This window comes from Leptodactylus fuscus, chromosome 1, assembly GCF_031893055.1.
Source record: "Leptodactylus fuscus isolate aLepFus1 chromosome 1, aLepFus1.hap2, whole genome shotgun sequence".
In the NCBI taxonomy this organism is placed as follows: Eukaryota; Metazoa; Chordata; class Amphibia; order Anura; family Leptodactylidae; genus Leptodactylus; species Leptodactylus fuscus.
Window position 1 is genome coordinate 244,507,390 of NC_134265.1, and position 17,614 is coordinate 244,525,003.

Below are 17,614 nucleotides of genomic sequence, written 5' to 3' on the forward strand. Positions count from 1 at the left end.
CTATAAAAAAAAAAAAAAGGAAAATGTGCCACCTAGTGGTAATACCTTAAATGAATATCTTTCAGCAAGCCTTCACTGACCATATTTCTGACTGGCACTGTGCCGTAGCTTGCATCACAACAGCAGAGTGAAAGAAATCTTGTTTACTGACATGAGATTTTTCCACTTACTGAAAACAGCTTGGTCCAAAAACTGTTGCCAAATTGTAGACATTCATTTTGTTCTCTGTATGGTGTTGAACCACTTGCGTCAGAAAATGGCAAAGATACTTCAGCAGGCTATAATGTGTGTCCGGCAATTCTTTTATAAGGTCCTTCAAGCCACTTTCTCTGTGAAGGTCACTTACACTCTCTGTGAAGAAAAATAAGAGCAGCTTAATGCAATTCTGAATGTAAACTAGTCAAAAGCCAACCTCTTAGGGACTGAATAAAATGATAACAGAATCTCAGTAGATTAACTGTAATGGTGCCTCCATTTACCACCTAGCCATCAGAAGTAGGAGAGTTGCATGCCGCTACACAAAACTGCAGAGGCAGGGACTGCAACTGGGCTTCTTCTCACTTAGTGCCTATAGACCAGGGGTAGGGAACCTTTGGCTCTCCAGCTGCTGTGAAACTACAACTCCCAACATGCTCCATTCACTTCCATGGGAGTTCCCAGAACAGCAGAGCCAGTATGCATGCTGGGAGTTGTAGTTTTGCAACAGCTGGAGAGCCGTACGTTCCCTACCCCTGCTATAGACCCTCAGCTCCAATTCTTAAGTAGCTATTGCTGGTTCATCTCCATTGTATCACAGAGCTTAGTGACAATGCAGGGAATCAGATATCCAGCCTAAATAGCAAATGACAACTTATCGTTGAACAGATTGCAGGAAAGAGCAGGTCTGGGCTACAATCGCAATACTGGATGATTTTGTTCTGACTTATAAATTGCTCCCTGTATAACACCTCTGAATGAGGAAGTGGTGCAGTTCTCTGAACAGAATTTGGTCATTGACAGAGCCTCAGCTCTAATATTCTCCTTGTGGTCAGACCTCCAATTTTTAACAATTGATAGCATATCCTTACTACTACAGGAATATCCTGACAGATCAGTTTAGCTATTAACAGCTATTGATCTAGATTAACAATAATGACAAGAAGCATAAGAACAGTTGTGATGTTCTGCATTAAGTATTACAACGTATTTGTTTATGGATGACGACAAAGGTCACAAGGAAGAAGACAGACAATACATTCAAAATATACATATAAATGTACATCTACAGTTGAAGATAGAAGTTTACATACACCTTAGTCACTCATTAAAACTCGATTATTCACAATTTACTGAATGTGTAAAGGCAGAACAACAACAGAGGCAAGGATTTAGTTCCCCCTTTTATTTCTCTCTTCTTATTCCTACTGGCTTACAAAGTTAGCATTTTGCCACTACTAAAATTGTCTAACTTGAACCAAACAATCTGCCTTCTACAAACATCTCACAAGTTGCTGAACTTTTGGCATATTTCACTTGCCATAATTGAAGTAACTTGGCCAGGTTTCACAAACAATATTTTAGTTCTGCCCATAACCCTATTGATGTGATTCACTTTGTTGCCCTTAAAGAGGGCCTTTCAAGTCCTCGGGCACATGCGGATTTATATACCGCTAGAAAGCAGACAGTGCGATGAATTCAGCAAACTGTCGGCTTTCCCACTATGTGCCCCATGCCTGAAGACGTGAAAGGTCCTTCTGGGCTGTAAGGAATTCCCACCTTTTTTCCCCCTGGCAGTACTCGTCCATAGACTTGTACTGGGGGGGGGGGGGGTTCCTCATAGTTCAGCGTCATTGTTGGGCGGTAAGGAACACCCCCTCTGACAGTACAAGGCTATGTTTGGGAGGGGGGGGGGGGCGTTCCGCATGCTTTCTAGCAGTATGTAAAACCGCACTTTCATGAGCACATGTAAGCAATGACGCTGAGCTATTGAGGAACGCCGTTCTGAACGTGGGGAGATACCTGTGCCCAAAGTAATGACACAGATATCTCCACCACCGGGCCACATTTCTATCGGTATATAAAACCGCACTTTCATGAGGACATGAAAAGTCCTCTTCAAGGACATGGCCTGAAAACTCCTTAAAGGGTTAATACCAACCTTCACAACATGTGATACTTATCTACTACTCTCCTATACAATAGCCTTTGCACATGTCACAGCGCATTTCGACAGAGACGTCATAGAACATCATCATCATCCTATTGTGTCTATAGTTCATGTGGCTACTGCAAATCAGGTCTCTAACTGCTATTATAAGCGGTTTTGTCAAGATGGCAGCCCCACCATAGACTTGAACAGAAAATAAAATGAAAAATGGATTGGAAAAAAAAACTAAATATGTTTCAATATCTGGTTTCTTTTAATAATTAAAACAAGATAGTGAAACTTTTTTTTCTAATCCAGTTTTACTGTACTTTTTTTTTTTCTGTTCACATTCCCTTTAACCCCATTATGCACCAGGACATACATACACTGCTCAAAAAAATAAAACGGGGACTCAAAAGAAAACAAAAAACAACACCGAGCGGCCCATAGTGCAGTAATACTGGAACTCAGTAATGAAATTTATATAAGACAGGTTCACACCTGATAAGGTTGTGAATACACAACCCTTAGAAGGCGTTGGAACCAATCTACAGAGGGTTCCTCTCTGTGTGGGGAGATTAAGCTGCAGAAATTCCGGAACACCGCAAGTTGTAGACTAGCAATGGAGGAGAGGACCAGACATGGACCCGCTGGGAGACAAAAATCTCAGGAATTGTTCTTCCACCACAGTATAGATTGTACAGCTATGGTGCCCACTCAGCTCCGAGTCGACATCATACTTAAAAGACCCTCTCCCTAAATACTACATATGTTATTTTGTGAAAAGACTATAATCCAGTTAAAATCAAACACCATTTATTGTGTTATCACATCTTTTAGGTGACGTGATGTAATATCAATTTTGTCAGAACCACCTCATCTTATGTACCGTATTTTCCGGACTATAAGGCGCACATAAAAACCTACGATTTCCTCAGAAATCGTAAGTGCGGCTTATAGTCCGGTGCGCCTTATATATGGATGGAAGCGGCGGCAAAGTCTGCGTGCCGCTTCCATACATACATAAAAGGCACCGTAAGGGTGCATTCACACTACGGAACGCCGGCGTGTATCACAGCCGTACACGCCGGCGTTACAGCAGGGCTGCCGGACACTTCCCATTCATTTCTATGGGAGCCGGCATGCGAGCGCTCCCCATAGAAATGAATGGACAGACACTTCCCATTCATTTCTATGGGAGCCGGCATGCGAGCGCTCCCCATAGAAATGAATGGACAGACACTTCCCATTCATTTCTATGGGAGCCGGCATGCGAGCGCTCCCCATAGAAATGAATGGAAAAAAGCAGTCCATTCATTTCTATGGGGAGCGCTCGCATGCCGGCTCCCATAGAAATGAATGGGAAGTGTCCGGCAACCCTTCTGTCACGCCGGCCTGAAACAGAACGTGAAACTTACCGAGCGGTGCAGGGCGGGCGAGCGGTGCAGGGCGGGCGAGCGGTGCAGGGCGGGCGGGCGAGCAGTGCAGGGCGGGCATTCAGGCCTCCTCTTCCTCCGATGTCCTGACCACTTCCTCCGGCGCTCGCGAACTAATGGCCTGGGAGCATGCGCAATATCATAATGCTTCTACTACTGCGCATGCGCCCAGGCCATTATCAGTTGCGAGCGGCGGAGGAGGAGGACGGAACATCGGAGGAAGAGGAGGCCTGAATGCCCGCCCACCCTGCACCGCTCGGTAAGTTTCACATTCTGTTTCAGGCTTTTATTTTAAAACGGGGGGGGTAGTTTAATCTAACTTTTACGGTTGGGCTCTATCAGCATGATTTTGCTGATAGAGCCCCTCCTCGCCTGCCGAGCGCTTCCAATAGAAGCGGCTGGCACGCGGGGTGTTAAGCGGCCGCTGGCAAAGTCTGCCTGCCGCCGCTTTCAATAACATATAATGCGCACCGGACTGCGGCTTATAGTCCGGTGCGACTTATATATGAACCGAGACGGACTATAAGGCGCTCATGGGCAATGCGGCTTATAGTCCAGTGCGCCTTATAGTCCGTAAAATACGGTAAACTTGGATGTCTGGCTAATAAAGAATGAAGTGTGTGGGGGAAGAATTATAGCATACATAGAAACATATGGGAGGCCATAAAAAAATTAAAAAAGGGGAAAAAAAGGGGGAGAGGGGGGAATGACCTCTTGTAGTGCCCGACATATCACAACATGAAAAAGGGACATGATTCACAAAAAAAGGAGCCTGCTTTTCCAAAAATGGGCACAGCCACATGAAAATCATTCATTGAGGTCAACATTTAAAAAGTTGACGAGTGTGAACCATAGCAGTAGTGATCATTCCTTCCCAATGTAGACTGAATTAACCTTTCACACAGGCCAATTCAAAGAGTGTTGGTGGAGGGGAATACCACTGACATACACACTTGATTGTTAGGACAATGTGTCTAACGTCGGTGGGTTCTACCTATATTGATCTAATGTGTATGACCAGCATTAGATTATAACACAAGATAATTGAAATAAAATGAGTTCCCATGCTCCACTGAAGTATAAGATTCTTGCTGAATATTTTGTAAAACATTAGTCTAGTAGAATACAATCTAGACAAGGGTTTCATGTTGAGTTATTGCATAATATAATAAAAAGACTGAAAGTATACACTTGTTGCAAACTAAAAGTGAGAGAACAATAACTGAGACTTGTTACGCCATTAAGATACAGCCAAGACTTTCCAATCTGGACCAAACGTTTTGAACAGTGAGCTCTCTATTCAGCACTTGAAGCAGCATGTGTTCAGACACTCAAGCCCATTCACTGACAAGACACTGGGATCACTCATAGAAGTGTGCCACACATGGCATGCCCGCACAGTCTTGACAGTTTCTACTTGGCAGTATATAAACTGATTGAGGCTGCACGCTGATAAATCATACTGTATTTTACAGTACGCACGTGAAACAAAATTCTTTAAGTTTAAAAACACAAAGACTTAGTCCGACCATAACCGTCATCATATGGCTGTCCCATTGACGATGGGTCAACTTTCTACAAACAATTACGTTATTAGTATTAACAACTAAACCACCAAAACAGGGAACAGTTTAGCTCTTAAACACATTTATTCAGCACAAGTTGATGATCAGCCAACAGCATCCAATCATCAGCAGCAGCCAAAAATATCTAGCACAACTAATATCTTTAAGGCCAAGGCCCCATGTGGCATAAACAATGCATTTTGGCCATGCCAGAAACACCGCAGAAAAAAAACACAGCATTTTGCAGTCTCTGCAAAGTGGATGGGATTCTAGCTGATCCCATCCATACGCTGAAAAAAAAAAAAAAATGCGCAGTAGACATGATGCAATGTGATTTCCAAAACCAGGGCACTTTTTGAAATTGCGGCATGTCAATTATACATATGGAAACGCCTGCGGTTACCCTGTAGGTATAATGGCATCACTGCAGTTCTGACTCTGGTCACTATACTACTCCCACAAACATTAAGCCCTCATATGGCTCTGAGAAAATGGAAAAACAAAAAAAAGTTATGGAGTTCGGAAGGTGGGAAGACAAAAAACGAAAATTGGAAAAGGTCACTGGCAGGAAGGGGTGAAATACAGCGGCTGCTCAGGAGCTGAGCACCTGCCATCACTGCCAGGTCTCTGTTGTATTATACAGCAGAGAACTGGCGCTAATTCCGACAGGATGGGTCATTAGTATGTGATCTGTCCTGGTCACCTGGACCCTTTTGTCATCTGTCCTAGCAGCCTCTAAGTCGGGAAGCAAGTGCAGCACTACTTACAGTGCCTTGCGAAAGTATTCGGCCCCTTTGAACTTTTCAATCTATTACCACATTTCAGGCTTCAAACATAAAGATTAGAGATGAGCGAGTAGTACTCGATCGAGTAGGTATTCGATAGAATACTACGGTATTCGAAATACTCGTACTCGATCAAGTACCACTCGCTGTTCGAATGTAAAAGTTCGATGCAGAACCAGCATTGATTGGCCGAATGCTATACAGTCAGCCAATCAACGCTGGTTCTTCTCCTACCTTTAGAAGTCTTCTCCATGCAGCTTCCCCGTGGCGTCTTCCGGCTTTGAATTCACTCTGCCAGGCATCGGGTCTGGGCAGAGCCGACTGCGCATGTCCGCTTGTAGAGCGGGCATGCACAGTCGGCTCTGCCCAGGCCTGATGCCTGGCAGAGTGAATGAAGAGCCGGAAGACGCGGCGGGGATGCTGAAAGGAGAAGACTTCTCGGAGGATCCAGCCCGACCCTCACTCGTGGACTTGGTAAGTATAATTTGATCGAACGTTGCCTACCCCTGAAACGAGCATTTTCCCCCCATAGACTATAATAGGGTTCGATATTCGATTCGAGTAGTCGAATATTGAGGGGCTACTCAAAACGAATATCGAACCGCAAACATTTTACTGTTCGCTCATCTCTAATAAAGATATAAAATTTTAATTTTTGGGGGAAGAATCAACAACAAGTGGGACACAATTGTGAAGTGGAATGACATTTATTGGATATTTTAAACTTTTTTTTAAAAGAAATAATAAAAAAAATGAATACTGGGGCATGCAATATCATTCGGCCCCTTTACTTTCAGTGCAGCAAACTCACTAGGTTCAGTTCAGTGAGGATCTCTGAATAATCCAATGTTGTCCTAAATGACTGATGATGATAAATAGAATCCACCATTGTGTAACAAGTCTCCGTATATCCGTATAAATGCACCTGCTGTGTGATAGTCTCAGGGTTCTGTTTAAAGTGCAGAGAGCAAAATGAAGACCAAGGAACACACCAGGCAGGTCCACGATACTGTTGTGGAGAAGCTTAAATCTGGATTTGGATACAAAAAGATTTCCCAAGTTTTAAACATCCCAAGGAGCACTGTGCAAGCAATCATATTGAAATGGAAGGAGTATCAGACCACTGCAAATCTACCAAGACCCGGCCGTCCCTCTAAACTTTCATCTCAAACAAGGAGAAGACTGATCAGAGATGCAGCCAAGAGGCCCATGATCACTCTGGATGAACTGCAGAGATCTACAGCTGAGGTGGGAGAGTCTGTCCATAGGACAACAATTAGTCATACACTGCACAAATCTGGCCTTTATGGAAGAGTGGCAAGAAGAAAGCCATTTCTCAAAGATATCCATAAAAAGTCTTATTTAAAGTTTGCCACAAGCCACCTGGGAGACACCAAACATGTGGAAGAAGGTGCTCTGGTCAGATTAATCCAAAATTGAACTTTTTGGCCACAATGCAACACGATATGTTTGGCGTAAAAGCAACACAAATCATCACCCTAAACACACCCTGATCCCCACTGCCAGCATCATGGTTTGGGCCTGCTTTTCTTTAGCAGGGACAGGGAAGATGGTAAAACTGATGGGAAGATGGATGGAGCCAAATACAGGACCATTCTGGAAGAAAACCTGTTGGAGTCTGCAAAAGACCTGAGACTGGGACGAAGATTTATCTTCCAATAATACAATGATCCAAAACATAAAGCAAAATCTACAATGGAACGGTTCACAAATAAACGTATCAAGGTGTTAGAATGGCCAAGTCAAAGTCCAGACCTGAATCCAATCGAGAATCTGTGGAAAGAGCTGAAAACTGCTGTTCACAAACACATCCAACCTCACTGACCTCCAGCTGTTTTGCAAGGAAGAATGGGCAAGAATTTCAATCTCTCAATGTGCAAAACTGATAAGAGACATACCCCAAGTGACTTGCAGCTGTAACCGCAGCAAAAGGTGATGCTACAAAGTATCAACGCAAGGGGGCCGAATAATTTTGCACGCTCAATTTTTCAGTTTTTTATTTGTTAAAAAAGTTTAAAATATCCAATAAATTTTGTTCCACTTCACAATTGTGTCCCGCTTGTTGTTGATTCTTCCTCCAAAAATTTTTATTTAAATCTTTATGTTTGAAGCCTGAAATGTGGCAAAAGGTTGAAAAGTTCAAGGGGGCTAAATACTTTCGCAAGGCACTGTATATTCAAGTAATATGAGGAGTACAGCAGCCCTGTCCACTATATACCAGTGGTTCTAGGAGCTGTGCTAAATTTGGAGCTGGAAAATCCCCTTAAAGGGATTCTATCATTAAAATCACAATATCACATTTTTTTTTCTCGATCACACGTACAGTAGGAATAGCCTTAAGAAAGTGTATTCTTCTCCTACCTTTAGATGTCTTCTCCGTGCTGCCATTCGGTAGAAATCCCGGTTTTCGTCTGTATGCAAATATACACAGTAACCAGTCACAAGAAAATGGTCGCTTACACCAGGCGGGTATGCGCAGTCGGCTCTGCCAGAGGCCCAACGGCAGAGCGAGAAGAAAACACGTGAAGACGCCGTTGCTGAGGAAGATGGAGGCAGCGCTGGAGAGATTTCTCTCGCAGCATTGGGGATGCCCCCAGTGCTGTTTGAGCGCCCCAGTGCTGCGAGAGAACTCATTTGCATACAGACGAAAACCGGGATTTCTACCGAATGGCGGCAGGGAGAAAACATCTAAAGGTAGGAGAACAATAGCCTTTCTTAAGGCTATTCCTGCATGTGATTGAATCCCATGATAGAATCCCATTAAGGGCTTCAAATCTTGAAGTAATATAGAATACTAGCAGGAGGACCCTGCTTCGCACGGATATATTTCATTTTTTGTTTGTGTAGTGGACCAATAAGAATTGACCAGTTTTGCACTGGTCTATTGTGTATGTCGTTTGTGTGTTCATAAGCGTCATGTGATCATGTGTATCTCAATTAGGATATCAGTGAAAAACCTGCGATCGGTTGTTATGGAAAACTGGAGTAAAGCTGTGTGAAAGTTATCTACAGCGCCCTGCCCCTTTAAAGCTGACCTACAGCACTGAAGAAAAATGGCTGGGTTGTTATTGAAACCTGGAGTAAAGCTCTAATGTGTGTTGGTGTGTGCTGAGCTGTGTATCTAATCCTCTATGTGTGTATCTTAGTTTGGATATCAGTGTTGTTTTGGGAATAATGTATCTCAGGAATGGAAGAGTTGAGACCTGGGCTAAAATCTTCCCCAACCCTTGATTTTTCTGTGCGCCAAATTTGGCGGCGATCGGTTCAGTCGTTTGGTTGCAAATAGAGGACGGGCATATAGACAGACAGAAATTCAAAAAAAAAATACACAACACAAACACACACAACAACCACAATAATGCTAAATAATATACTCTGATAAAATCTGGTCTTACTCACCCTGGTAAACCTGGATAAATCTGGGTAGCATTGCAGGACTTATTACTCCATCTGGCATCTCTCGGAGGAACAGCTTAAGCAGACTGGCAGCAGAATGGACATCACCATCCTCTGGCAATATCACATGCTCCCCATTTTCATATTTTACTCGAAGCTGCTCAACCACTTTGACATTTCCATTTATTCTGAAAAGTCCTTCCTGTGTCAACCCTAAAATCATAAAACGTATTTGGATACATTAGGGAATGTTCATATTTTATCTACACTGTGAATGTTCCACAAGTAACAAACACGGTGCTAGTGATCATGCACAAAGTGACACTTTACCGCAAACAACTTTTTATTCAGTACAAATAAGTAGCTGGGTAGACACCTCTACCTGGGTGCCAATCACATGGCCATGGTTCAATTTTTAGTTAAATGAATGACAGAAAGTAGAGATCTAGAAAGGCATAATAATCTTTCTGTATCAATTCCTTATTTTATATAGCACCAATTAATTCTAAGGGGCTGTACACTGGTGGATTTACATACAGTATACAAAATATACAGAATAAGTACACTACTAAGGGCTCGTCCACATCTGCGCCCGGGAGTCCGTTCTGCAGGTTTCCGTTTCCTGCACAAAACTGGGCAGGAGATGGAAACCTGTCGGCATCTTTCAAACCCATTCATTTGAATGGGTTTGAAAAGTGTCCGGCCGTGAGCGCTAGTGAGCGTTTTATGCTCTCTGTGGCAAAATTTTTTTTTTTTTTCAACCGGACACAAAGTTGGACATGCAGTACTCTGTGTCCGGTTTAAAAAAAAAACGGTTTCGCCGCGGAGAGCATAAAATGCTCACCGGCGCTCATGGCCGCACTCAGCATGACAGGTTTCCGAAGTCGGAAACCTGAGAACGGAGTGCCGAACGCTGGTGTGAACCCAGCGTAACAGTGACCAACTGCCACAGAGATTGAGGGCCCTGGCCACAAGTGCTTACAAACTATGAAAGAAGACGGAGAGAGACAATAGGTGAAGGGAGAGGCTGTTCAGGTGGTGGCAGTAGTGTTATTGGAGGTTGTAGGCCTTCATGAATAGGTGAGTCTTCAGGGTTTTCTTGAAGCTTGTGATTGTGGGGGTCAGGCTTATGTGTCTTGGTAATGAGTTCCAAAGTATGGGGGATGCACAGGAGAAATCTTGGAGACGGTTGTGTGAAAAGTGGATAAGGGCAGAGAGGAGTAGGATGTCTTGGGAGAATCGGAGGTTACGTGTGGGCAGGTAGCAGGAGATTAGGTCAGAGATACGGTATATGTAAGGGACAGATTGTGGATGGCTTTGTAGGTCAGTGTTAATATTTTGAAATCTATTTGCTGGGCAACGGGTAGCCAATGAAGGGATTGGTAGAGGGGAGCAGCCAATGAGGAATAGAGGGAGAGGTCTATAAAGTGAGCGGTTTAAGGTGGACTGGAGGGGGACAACAGCATTTGCTGATAGGCCATGGAACAGGGTGTTACAATAGTCTGTGCGGGAGATTAAGATGGAGTGAACTAGATTTTTTTTGCAGTTTCAGGGGTGAGGAAAGAGCAGATTCAATGGATCTTCTTTAGTTGGAGGCGGCAGGTGGTGTTGAGGGTTTGGATGAGGGGCTTGAAGGATAGGTCAGAGTCAACAGTTATCCCAAGACAGTGGGTCCGTGGGACTGGGAAAAGTGTGATCCTGTTAAAGGGATTTTACCATTTTTTTTGTCGTTGATACGTCGGAATAGCCTTAAAAAGGCTATTCTTCTCCTACCTTTAAATAACTTCTTCACCCAACAGTTCGGTTAAAATTCCATCTTCCGTAAGTAAGTAATCAGCCATTTTCTTGTGGCCTATGGGCATGCGCAGTCTGCTCTGCCCGAGGCCTGCAAGTTTCACCGCCTGCGCCGGAAGAAGACACATGAAGACGATATTCCAGAAGAAGGTGGAGGCAGCGCTGGAGAGTTCTTTCATAGCATTGGGAACGCCCCCAGTGCTGTTTGAGCACTGGGGCCCGCCCCCAGTGCTGCGAGAGAACTCATTTGCATACCGATGGAAAACGGAATTTTAACAGAACGGCGGGGTGAAAAAGACATCTAAAAGATAGGAGAAGAATAGCCGTGTCAACGACAAAAAAAAAAGAAGATTTTAATGGTAGAATCTAGAGATGAGCGAGTACTGTTCGGATCAGCCGATCCGAACAGCACGCTCCATAGAAATGAATGGATGCACCTGGTGCTTCCGCTTTGACAGCGGCCGGCCGCTTAACCCCCCGCATGCCGGCTACGTCCATTCATTTCTATGCGAACGTGCTGTTCGGAACGGCTGATCCGAACAGTACTCGCTCATCTCTAGTAGAATCCCTTTAAATTTGATGAATGGTTCAGGTAGGGAAACTGTGCAAGATGGAGCAAAGATGATGAACTCCGTTTTCTCCATATTGAGTTTGAGAAAGCAGGAGGAGAGAAAGGAGGCTACAGCCGCTAAACAATCTGGAACTCTGGCCAACAGAGAGGTAATATCTAGTCCAGAGAGATATATTTGAGTGTTGTTAGCACAGCAATGGCATTGAAAATCATGAGATTCTATGAGTAGGCCAAGGGTGTAGATGGAGAACAGGGGGGTTCATTGGACAGAGTCTTGGGGGACACCTACAGAAAAAGGATGCGTAGGGGCCACATGGTGGCTCAGTAGTTAGCACTGTAGCCTTGCAGCGCTGGAGTCCTGCTGTTCAAATCCCGCCAAGGGCATAAAACCATCTGCAAGGAGTTTGTATGTTCTCCCCATGTTTGCATGGATTTTCATCCCATATTCCAAAAAAGACATACTGATAGGAAAAAATGTACATTGTGAGGTCTATGTGGGGCTCACAATCTACATTAAAAGAAAAAAAAAAAAAAAGAAAAAGGATGCGTCCAGGAGGTGATGCCTGAGTGAGAGATGCTAAATGTGCGCTTGGTGAGGTATGAGGAGATCCAGGACAGAACAATTCTCTTAATATTGGTCTGAAACTGGACAAGACCTTTAATTTTTTTCCAGTAAAAAAAAAAAAAATATTAAAATCAATAGCATAGAGAACACACAGCAGATGGGACAGTAATTCAAAGATACAATACATGTTTATGAGACTGCATTTCGGACACTGAAACTGAATGTCTAAAAAGCATGTAGTTCTACTTGATTTGCCTTCGATATGGCACAGATTGAGAAACTTTCACTTACAGTAACCTTTCATAAAATAAGTCACAGCAAATAACTAGAAATATAAACAGGGGAACTAATTCTATAGGTTTCACTGCAGGGGGATTGACACATCCACCAGTGGAATAATATATAAATATAAAACTTCACTTTTATTTCTAGACCATAAAATTGACACACCAAAAAAAAAGTGAAAAAAATCGTGCACAATCCACCATATAAAATCAGACAAATGTCTCTAGGGGGAGAGGAGAGGCTACTGCATATATAAGCCCTGCCATTATTTTCTCTCTACCTCCCTAGTAATACATACGATGTGCACCAAAACTCACAGGTTTAAAGTCAGAGCAAGACACACATGCGTGAGCTCAGTGGAATGATCCCCCACCCCTCCGAGGATACTGACCTAATGTCACACCAACGAAGAGGGGAGGTACCACTGGCTGTGTCTAAACTCAGGCTACCCGTGTGTGGGTGCTACACCATTAACTTTGCTGCGACCCTACGCGTTTCCTCTCTATAAAGGAGATTCATCAGGGGTCTATATCTTGGCTCTATAGGTCAGAGCTCAAGCCAAAAACATTAAGGTCTGCGGTAGATGGTCTGACCGCTAGCAGGACCGCCGCACATTTAATCAGCGGTGAATTGCCCTGCTATACTCGCGATATTTAAAGCATATTTCCACACCCTTCCACCGTCATACTAACCAATCATTCTCATTGGTCGGCAGCATCCAATTGGCACCCCGTGCGAAAACCATCCCTCGGAGCTGTGCGTCATACTCCCACTCTCATTGGTTAGCATAAACACACCTCCGCACCAAGTTCGCGCATGCGCGAGAACTTTAAACATTTTTCTACTCGGAGCGGCGTCTGACAGCCAGTCCATCAACGTCTGCGCATACGTGGCTGGCATAGACACACCTCAGCACCAAGTTCGCGCATGCGCAAGAACTTTAAACATTTTTCTCCTCGGAGCGGCATTTGACAGCCAGTCCATCAACAACTGCGCATGCGAGTAGGACCGTGTCTATTAGATCCCATTATACGCCATCACGCATGCGCATGGACTCATTATACGGGCTGTCACTGCAATATTAGTTACAGTGTCTCCATCTTCTGCTCATATACCATCATACCATGTACTTTCCCACTGGATACTCTGTATCCCACTATTTTGAAAAACATAGTTATATGGTATTGGGGACTTATATTGCTGTGTATTAACACTGTTACAACTCCCATTATGAATTATATGCCGCTCTATCTTTTACAGGGTATAACTTCACATTCACATTCACCCTTTTGGATGTGCACTATTGTGTCCCACAAAGGGTGTCGCCGTTAGACACTGGAATTAGGTTTATAGGAAATAAGTCCCTTTCAACAGGGATATTACAGACTGAATCCATTAACTGTGAGATGTCACTGTATAATCCACAGGTAACACATTGTGTACTACAGACGAGTAGACAAGAGGACAAATATTGCTGTTAGATTGCATAACCATTGACCTAAAAAGAAAAGGGAGAAATAGCTTAACGCTGTACTATGTGTATATACAATACATACTGGGTACCCTATCCTTATCATACTTTGTTCGGTATGTTTATTCCAAAAAACATGTATAATCTATCTGTTCATTTAGTCCTTTGGGGGACATACTCTCCATTCTGTATATCCATTGGGTTTCTTTCCTCAACACGAAAGTGTCCCAATCTCCCCCTCTTGGATGAGGTTTCACCACCTCCATTACTTGTACACGTAATCCTGAGGCGTTTCCTGAATGAAAATTTGTGAAATGTCTAGCAACAGGGGTGTCTCGACCATTTTCAATGTCGCAGACATGTTCCCTGATTCTCCTCCTCAGCGGTCTGATAGTTTTACCCACGTAATTCAGTGGGCATGGACATCTGAGGAGGTAGATCACCCCTGCTGTCTCGCAATTAGCAAAATTTCTGCATTGGTATACCGTACCCGTCGATACACTCTGAAAGCTTAAGCTTTTATCCACAAATGGGCATGCTGAGCATCTCCCACATTTAAATGTGCCCAGTGGTCTCCCGTGTGCCAGCCATGTGGTGTTTGCTGTCACAGCCGGTAAACAGCTATGAACCAATCGATCCTTTAAATTCCTACCTTTCCTAAAGGTGATGCTCGGTCCTGAGCCTATCTCCTCCTTTAAATCAGCATCTGCCTTAAGGATATCCCAGAATTTATTCAGAACATCCCTCACCTCCCGATGCCGAGCGTCATAGGTCCCCACAATCCTTGTGGGACCCTTTCCCTCAGATCTCTGTCTTGGAACCAGTAGATGGTTTCTATTCATGGAACTGGCCCTGTCAAAAGCTTTGTTCACTACTCCTTTTGGATAACCCTTCTCCAAAAACATGGTCGAAAGGTTCTTAGACTCCTCTAAAAAATTCCCATGTGATGAACAGTTCCTTTTGACCCTAATGAACTGGCCAACAGGTATCCCCCGTTTAAGGGTTTGTGGATGACAACTTGACCAGTTCAAAAAGCCATTGGTGGATGTAGCTTTCCTAAAGATATCTGTGGACACTCTACCATCTCTCTGTTTCCTTAGCCTCAAATCCAGGAAAGTGATAGTTTCCTCCTGGAATTCTGCCGTAAACCGTAGACCTAAATTGTTCTTGTTAAGGGTCTCCACAAATGAGTGAAACTGTAATTTCGAGCCTCTCCATAATAGGAGAATATCGTCTATATATCTGATCCATAGGTCAATATGACCTGACCAGATATCATTATCTTCCGAGTGGACAATTGTTTCCTCCCACCAGCCGAGGAGCAAATTGGCGTAAGTGGGAGCCACAGGGCTCCCCATCGCCGTGCCCCTCAGCTGGTGGAAGACCTGCCCCTCAAAACTAAACACATTCCTTTCAAGCACGAATGCTAACAGCTTCAAGATCAACTCATTATGTTCCCAGAGTCCAGTTTTTCTTGTTCGCAAGTAATGTTTGATGGCTATATACCCTATATTATGAGGGATGGAAGAGTATAATGCTTCCACATCTAAACTCGCGAATGCCACATCCTTATCCATCACTATGCCCTCCATTCTGTTCAAGACCTCCATACTGTCCCTCGTATATGAGGGCAGACTCAAAACAAATGGTCTCAACAATGTGTCAAGATACCTACTCACATTCTGGGTCAAACTCCCGATTTGTGACACAATCGGTCTGCCCTTCAAAGGGACGAGCCCTTTGTGAATCTTGGGCAAAGCATAAAAGGAGGCCATTACAGGATGGCGTGGTAACATGAACTCTTTCTCGTTTTTATCTACCAGTCCCTTCTCTACTGCCTCCTGTAAGATGTTCTTCAATTCAGCTGTATACCCCTTGACCACATCCCTGCTTATGATCTCATAACACTTTTTGTCTTTAAGCAGGGTCCAGCACATGGCTATGTAGTTCTCCCTATCCATAGCCACAATATTCCCCCCCTTGTCTGCTGGCTTAAAAACCAGTTGATGTTCTTTTTCAAGACAAAGGAGGGCTTGCAACTCATCACTTTCCAGGTTAGAAGAGTAACCATTGTTTCTCTTTTTCTCCAATTTTCTAAACTCAGAGGTCACCAAATCCACAAACAGATCTATATGTGTGTAATCACCTGGGGGAGGTAAAGATTTATTCAGGGGTTTGAGTGTAGTAAATGGGCCCATGTTTGTGTCTCTTTCAGACTCAGCCAGGAGCTCTTCTAGAACTTGAAGCCCCTCATAATCCCCACTCTCCAACCCCAAATCTTCACACTTTCTCTAGGAAAATACGTGAGAAGTGTGAAGATTTGGGGTTGGAGAGTGGGGATTATGAGGGGCTTCAAGTTCTAGAAGAGCTCCTGGCTGAGTCTGAAAGAGACACAAACATGGGCCCATTTACTACACTCAAACCCCTGAATAAATCTTTACCTCCCCCAGGTGATTACACACATATAGATCTGTTTGTGGATTTGGTGACCTCTGAGTTTAGAAAATTGGAGAAAAAGAGAAACAATGGTTACTCTTCTAACCTGGAAAGTGATGAGTTGCAAGCCCTCCTTTGTCTTGAAAAAGAACATCAACTGGTTTTTAAGCCAGCAGACAAGGGGGGGAATATTGTGGCTATGGATAGGGAGAACTACATAGCCATGTGCTGGACCCTGCTTAAAGACAAAAAGTGTTATGAGATCATAAGCAGGGATGTGGTCAAGGGGTATACAGCTGAATTGAAGAACATCTTACAGGAGGCAGTAGAGAAGGGACTGGTAGATAAAAACGAGAAAGAGTTCATGTTACCACGCCATCCTGTAATGGCCTCCTTTTATGCTTTGCCCAAGATTCACAAAGGGCTCGTCCCTTTGAAGGGCAGACCGATTGTGTCACAAATCGGGAGTTTGACCCAGAATGTGAGTAGGTATCTTGACACATTGTTGAGACCATTTGTTTTGAGTCTGCCCTCATATACGAGGGACAGTATGGAGGTCTTGAACAGAATGGAGGGCATAGTGATGGATAAGGATGTGGCATTCGCGAGTTTAGATGTGGAAGCATTATACTCTTCCATCCCTCATAATATAGGGTATATAGCCATCAAACATTACTTGCGAACAAGAAAAACTGGACTCTGGGAACATAATGAGTTGATCTTGAAGCTGTTAGCATTCGTGCTTGAAAGGAATGTGTTTAGTTTTGAGGGGCAGGTCTTCCACCAGCTGAGGGGCACGGCGATGGGGAGCCCTGTGGCTCCCACTTACGCCAATTTGCTCCTCGGCTGGTGGGAGGAAACAATTGTCCACTCGGAAGATAATGATATCTGGTCAGGTCATATTGACCTATGGATCAGATATATAGACGATATTCTCCTATTATGGAGAGGCTCGAAATTACAGTTTCACTCATTTGTGGAGACCCTTAACAAGAACAATTTAGGTCTACGGTTTACGGCAGAATTCCAGGAGGAAACTATCACTTTCCTGGATTTGAGGCTAAGGAAACAGAGAGATGGTAGAGTGTCCACAGATATCTTTAGGAAAGCTACATCCACCAATGGCTTTTTGAACTGGTCAAGTTGTCATCCACAAACCCTTAA

General features: G+C 43.8%; 1 protein-coding gene across 7 annotated transcripts in view; it reads right to left on the reverse strand.

Annotated features, from left to right (window-relative positions):
* The window catches only part of FAM13A (family with sequence similarity 13 member A), a 187,206-nt gene that overhangs the window by 148,054 nt on the left and 21,538 nt on the right, over positions 1–17,614 (reverse strand). For all 7 annotated transcript variants that reach the window (XM_075285036.1, XM_075285028.1, XM_075285012.1 and 4 more), the window contains 2 exons: positions 9,332–9,541; positions 171–351 (listed from right to left, as the gene is read on the reverse strand). In XM_075285036.1, coding sequence (XP_075141137.1) covers positions 171–351; positions 9,332–9,541 — 391 coding nt within the window. The remainder of the gene's footprint in view (positions 1–170; positions 352–9,331; positions 9,542–17,614) is intronic.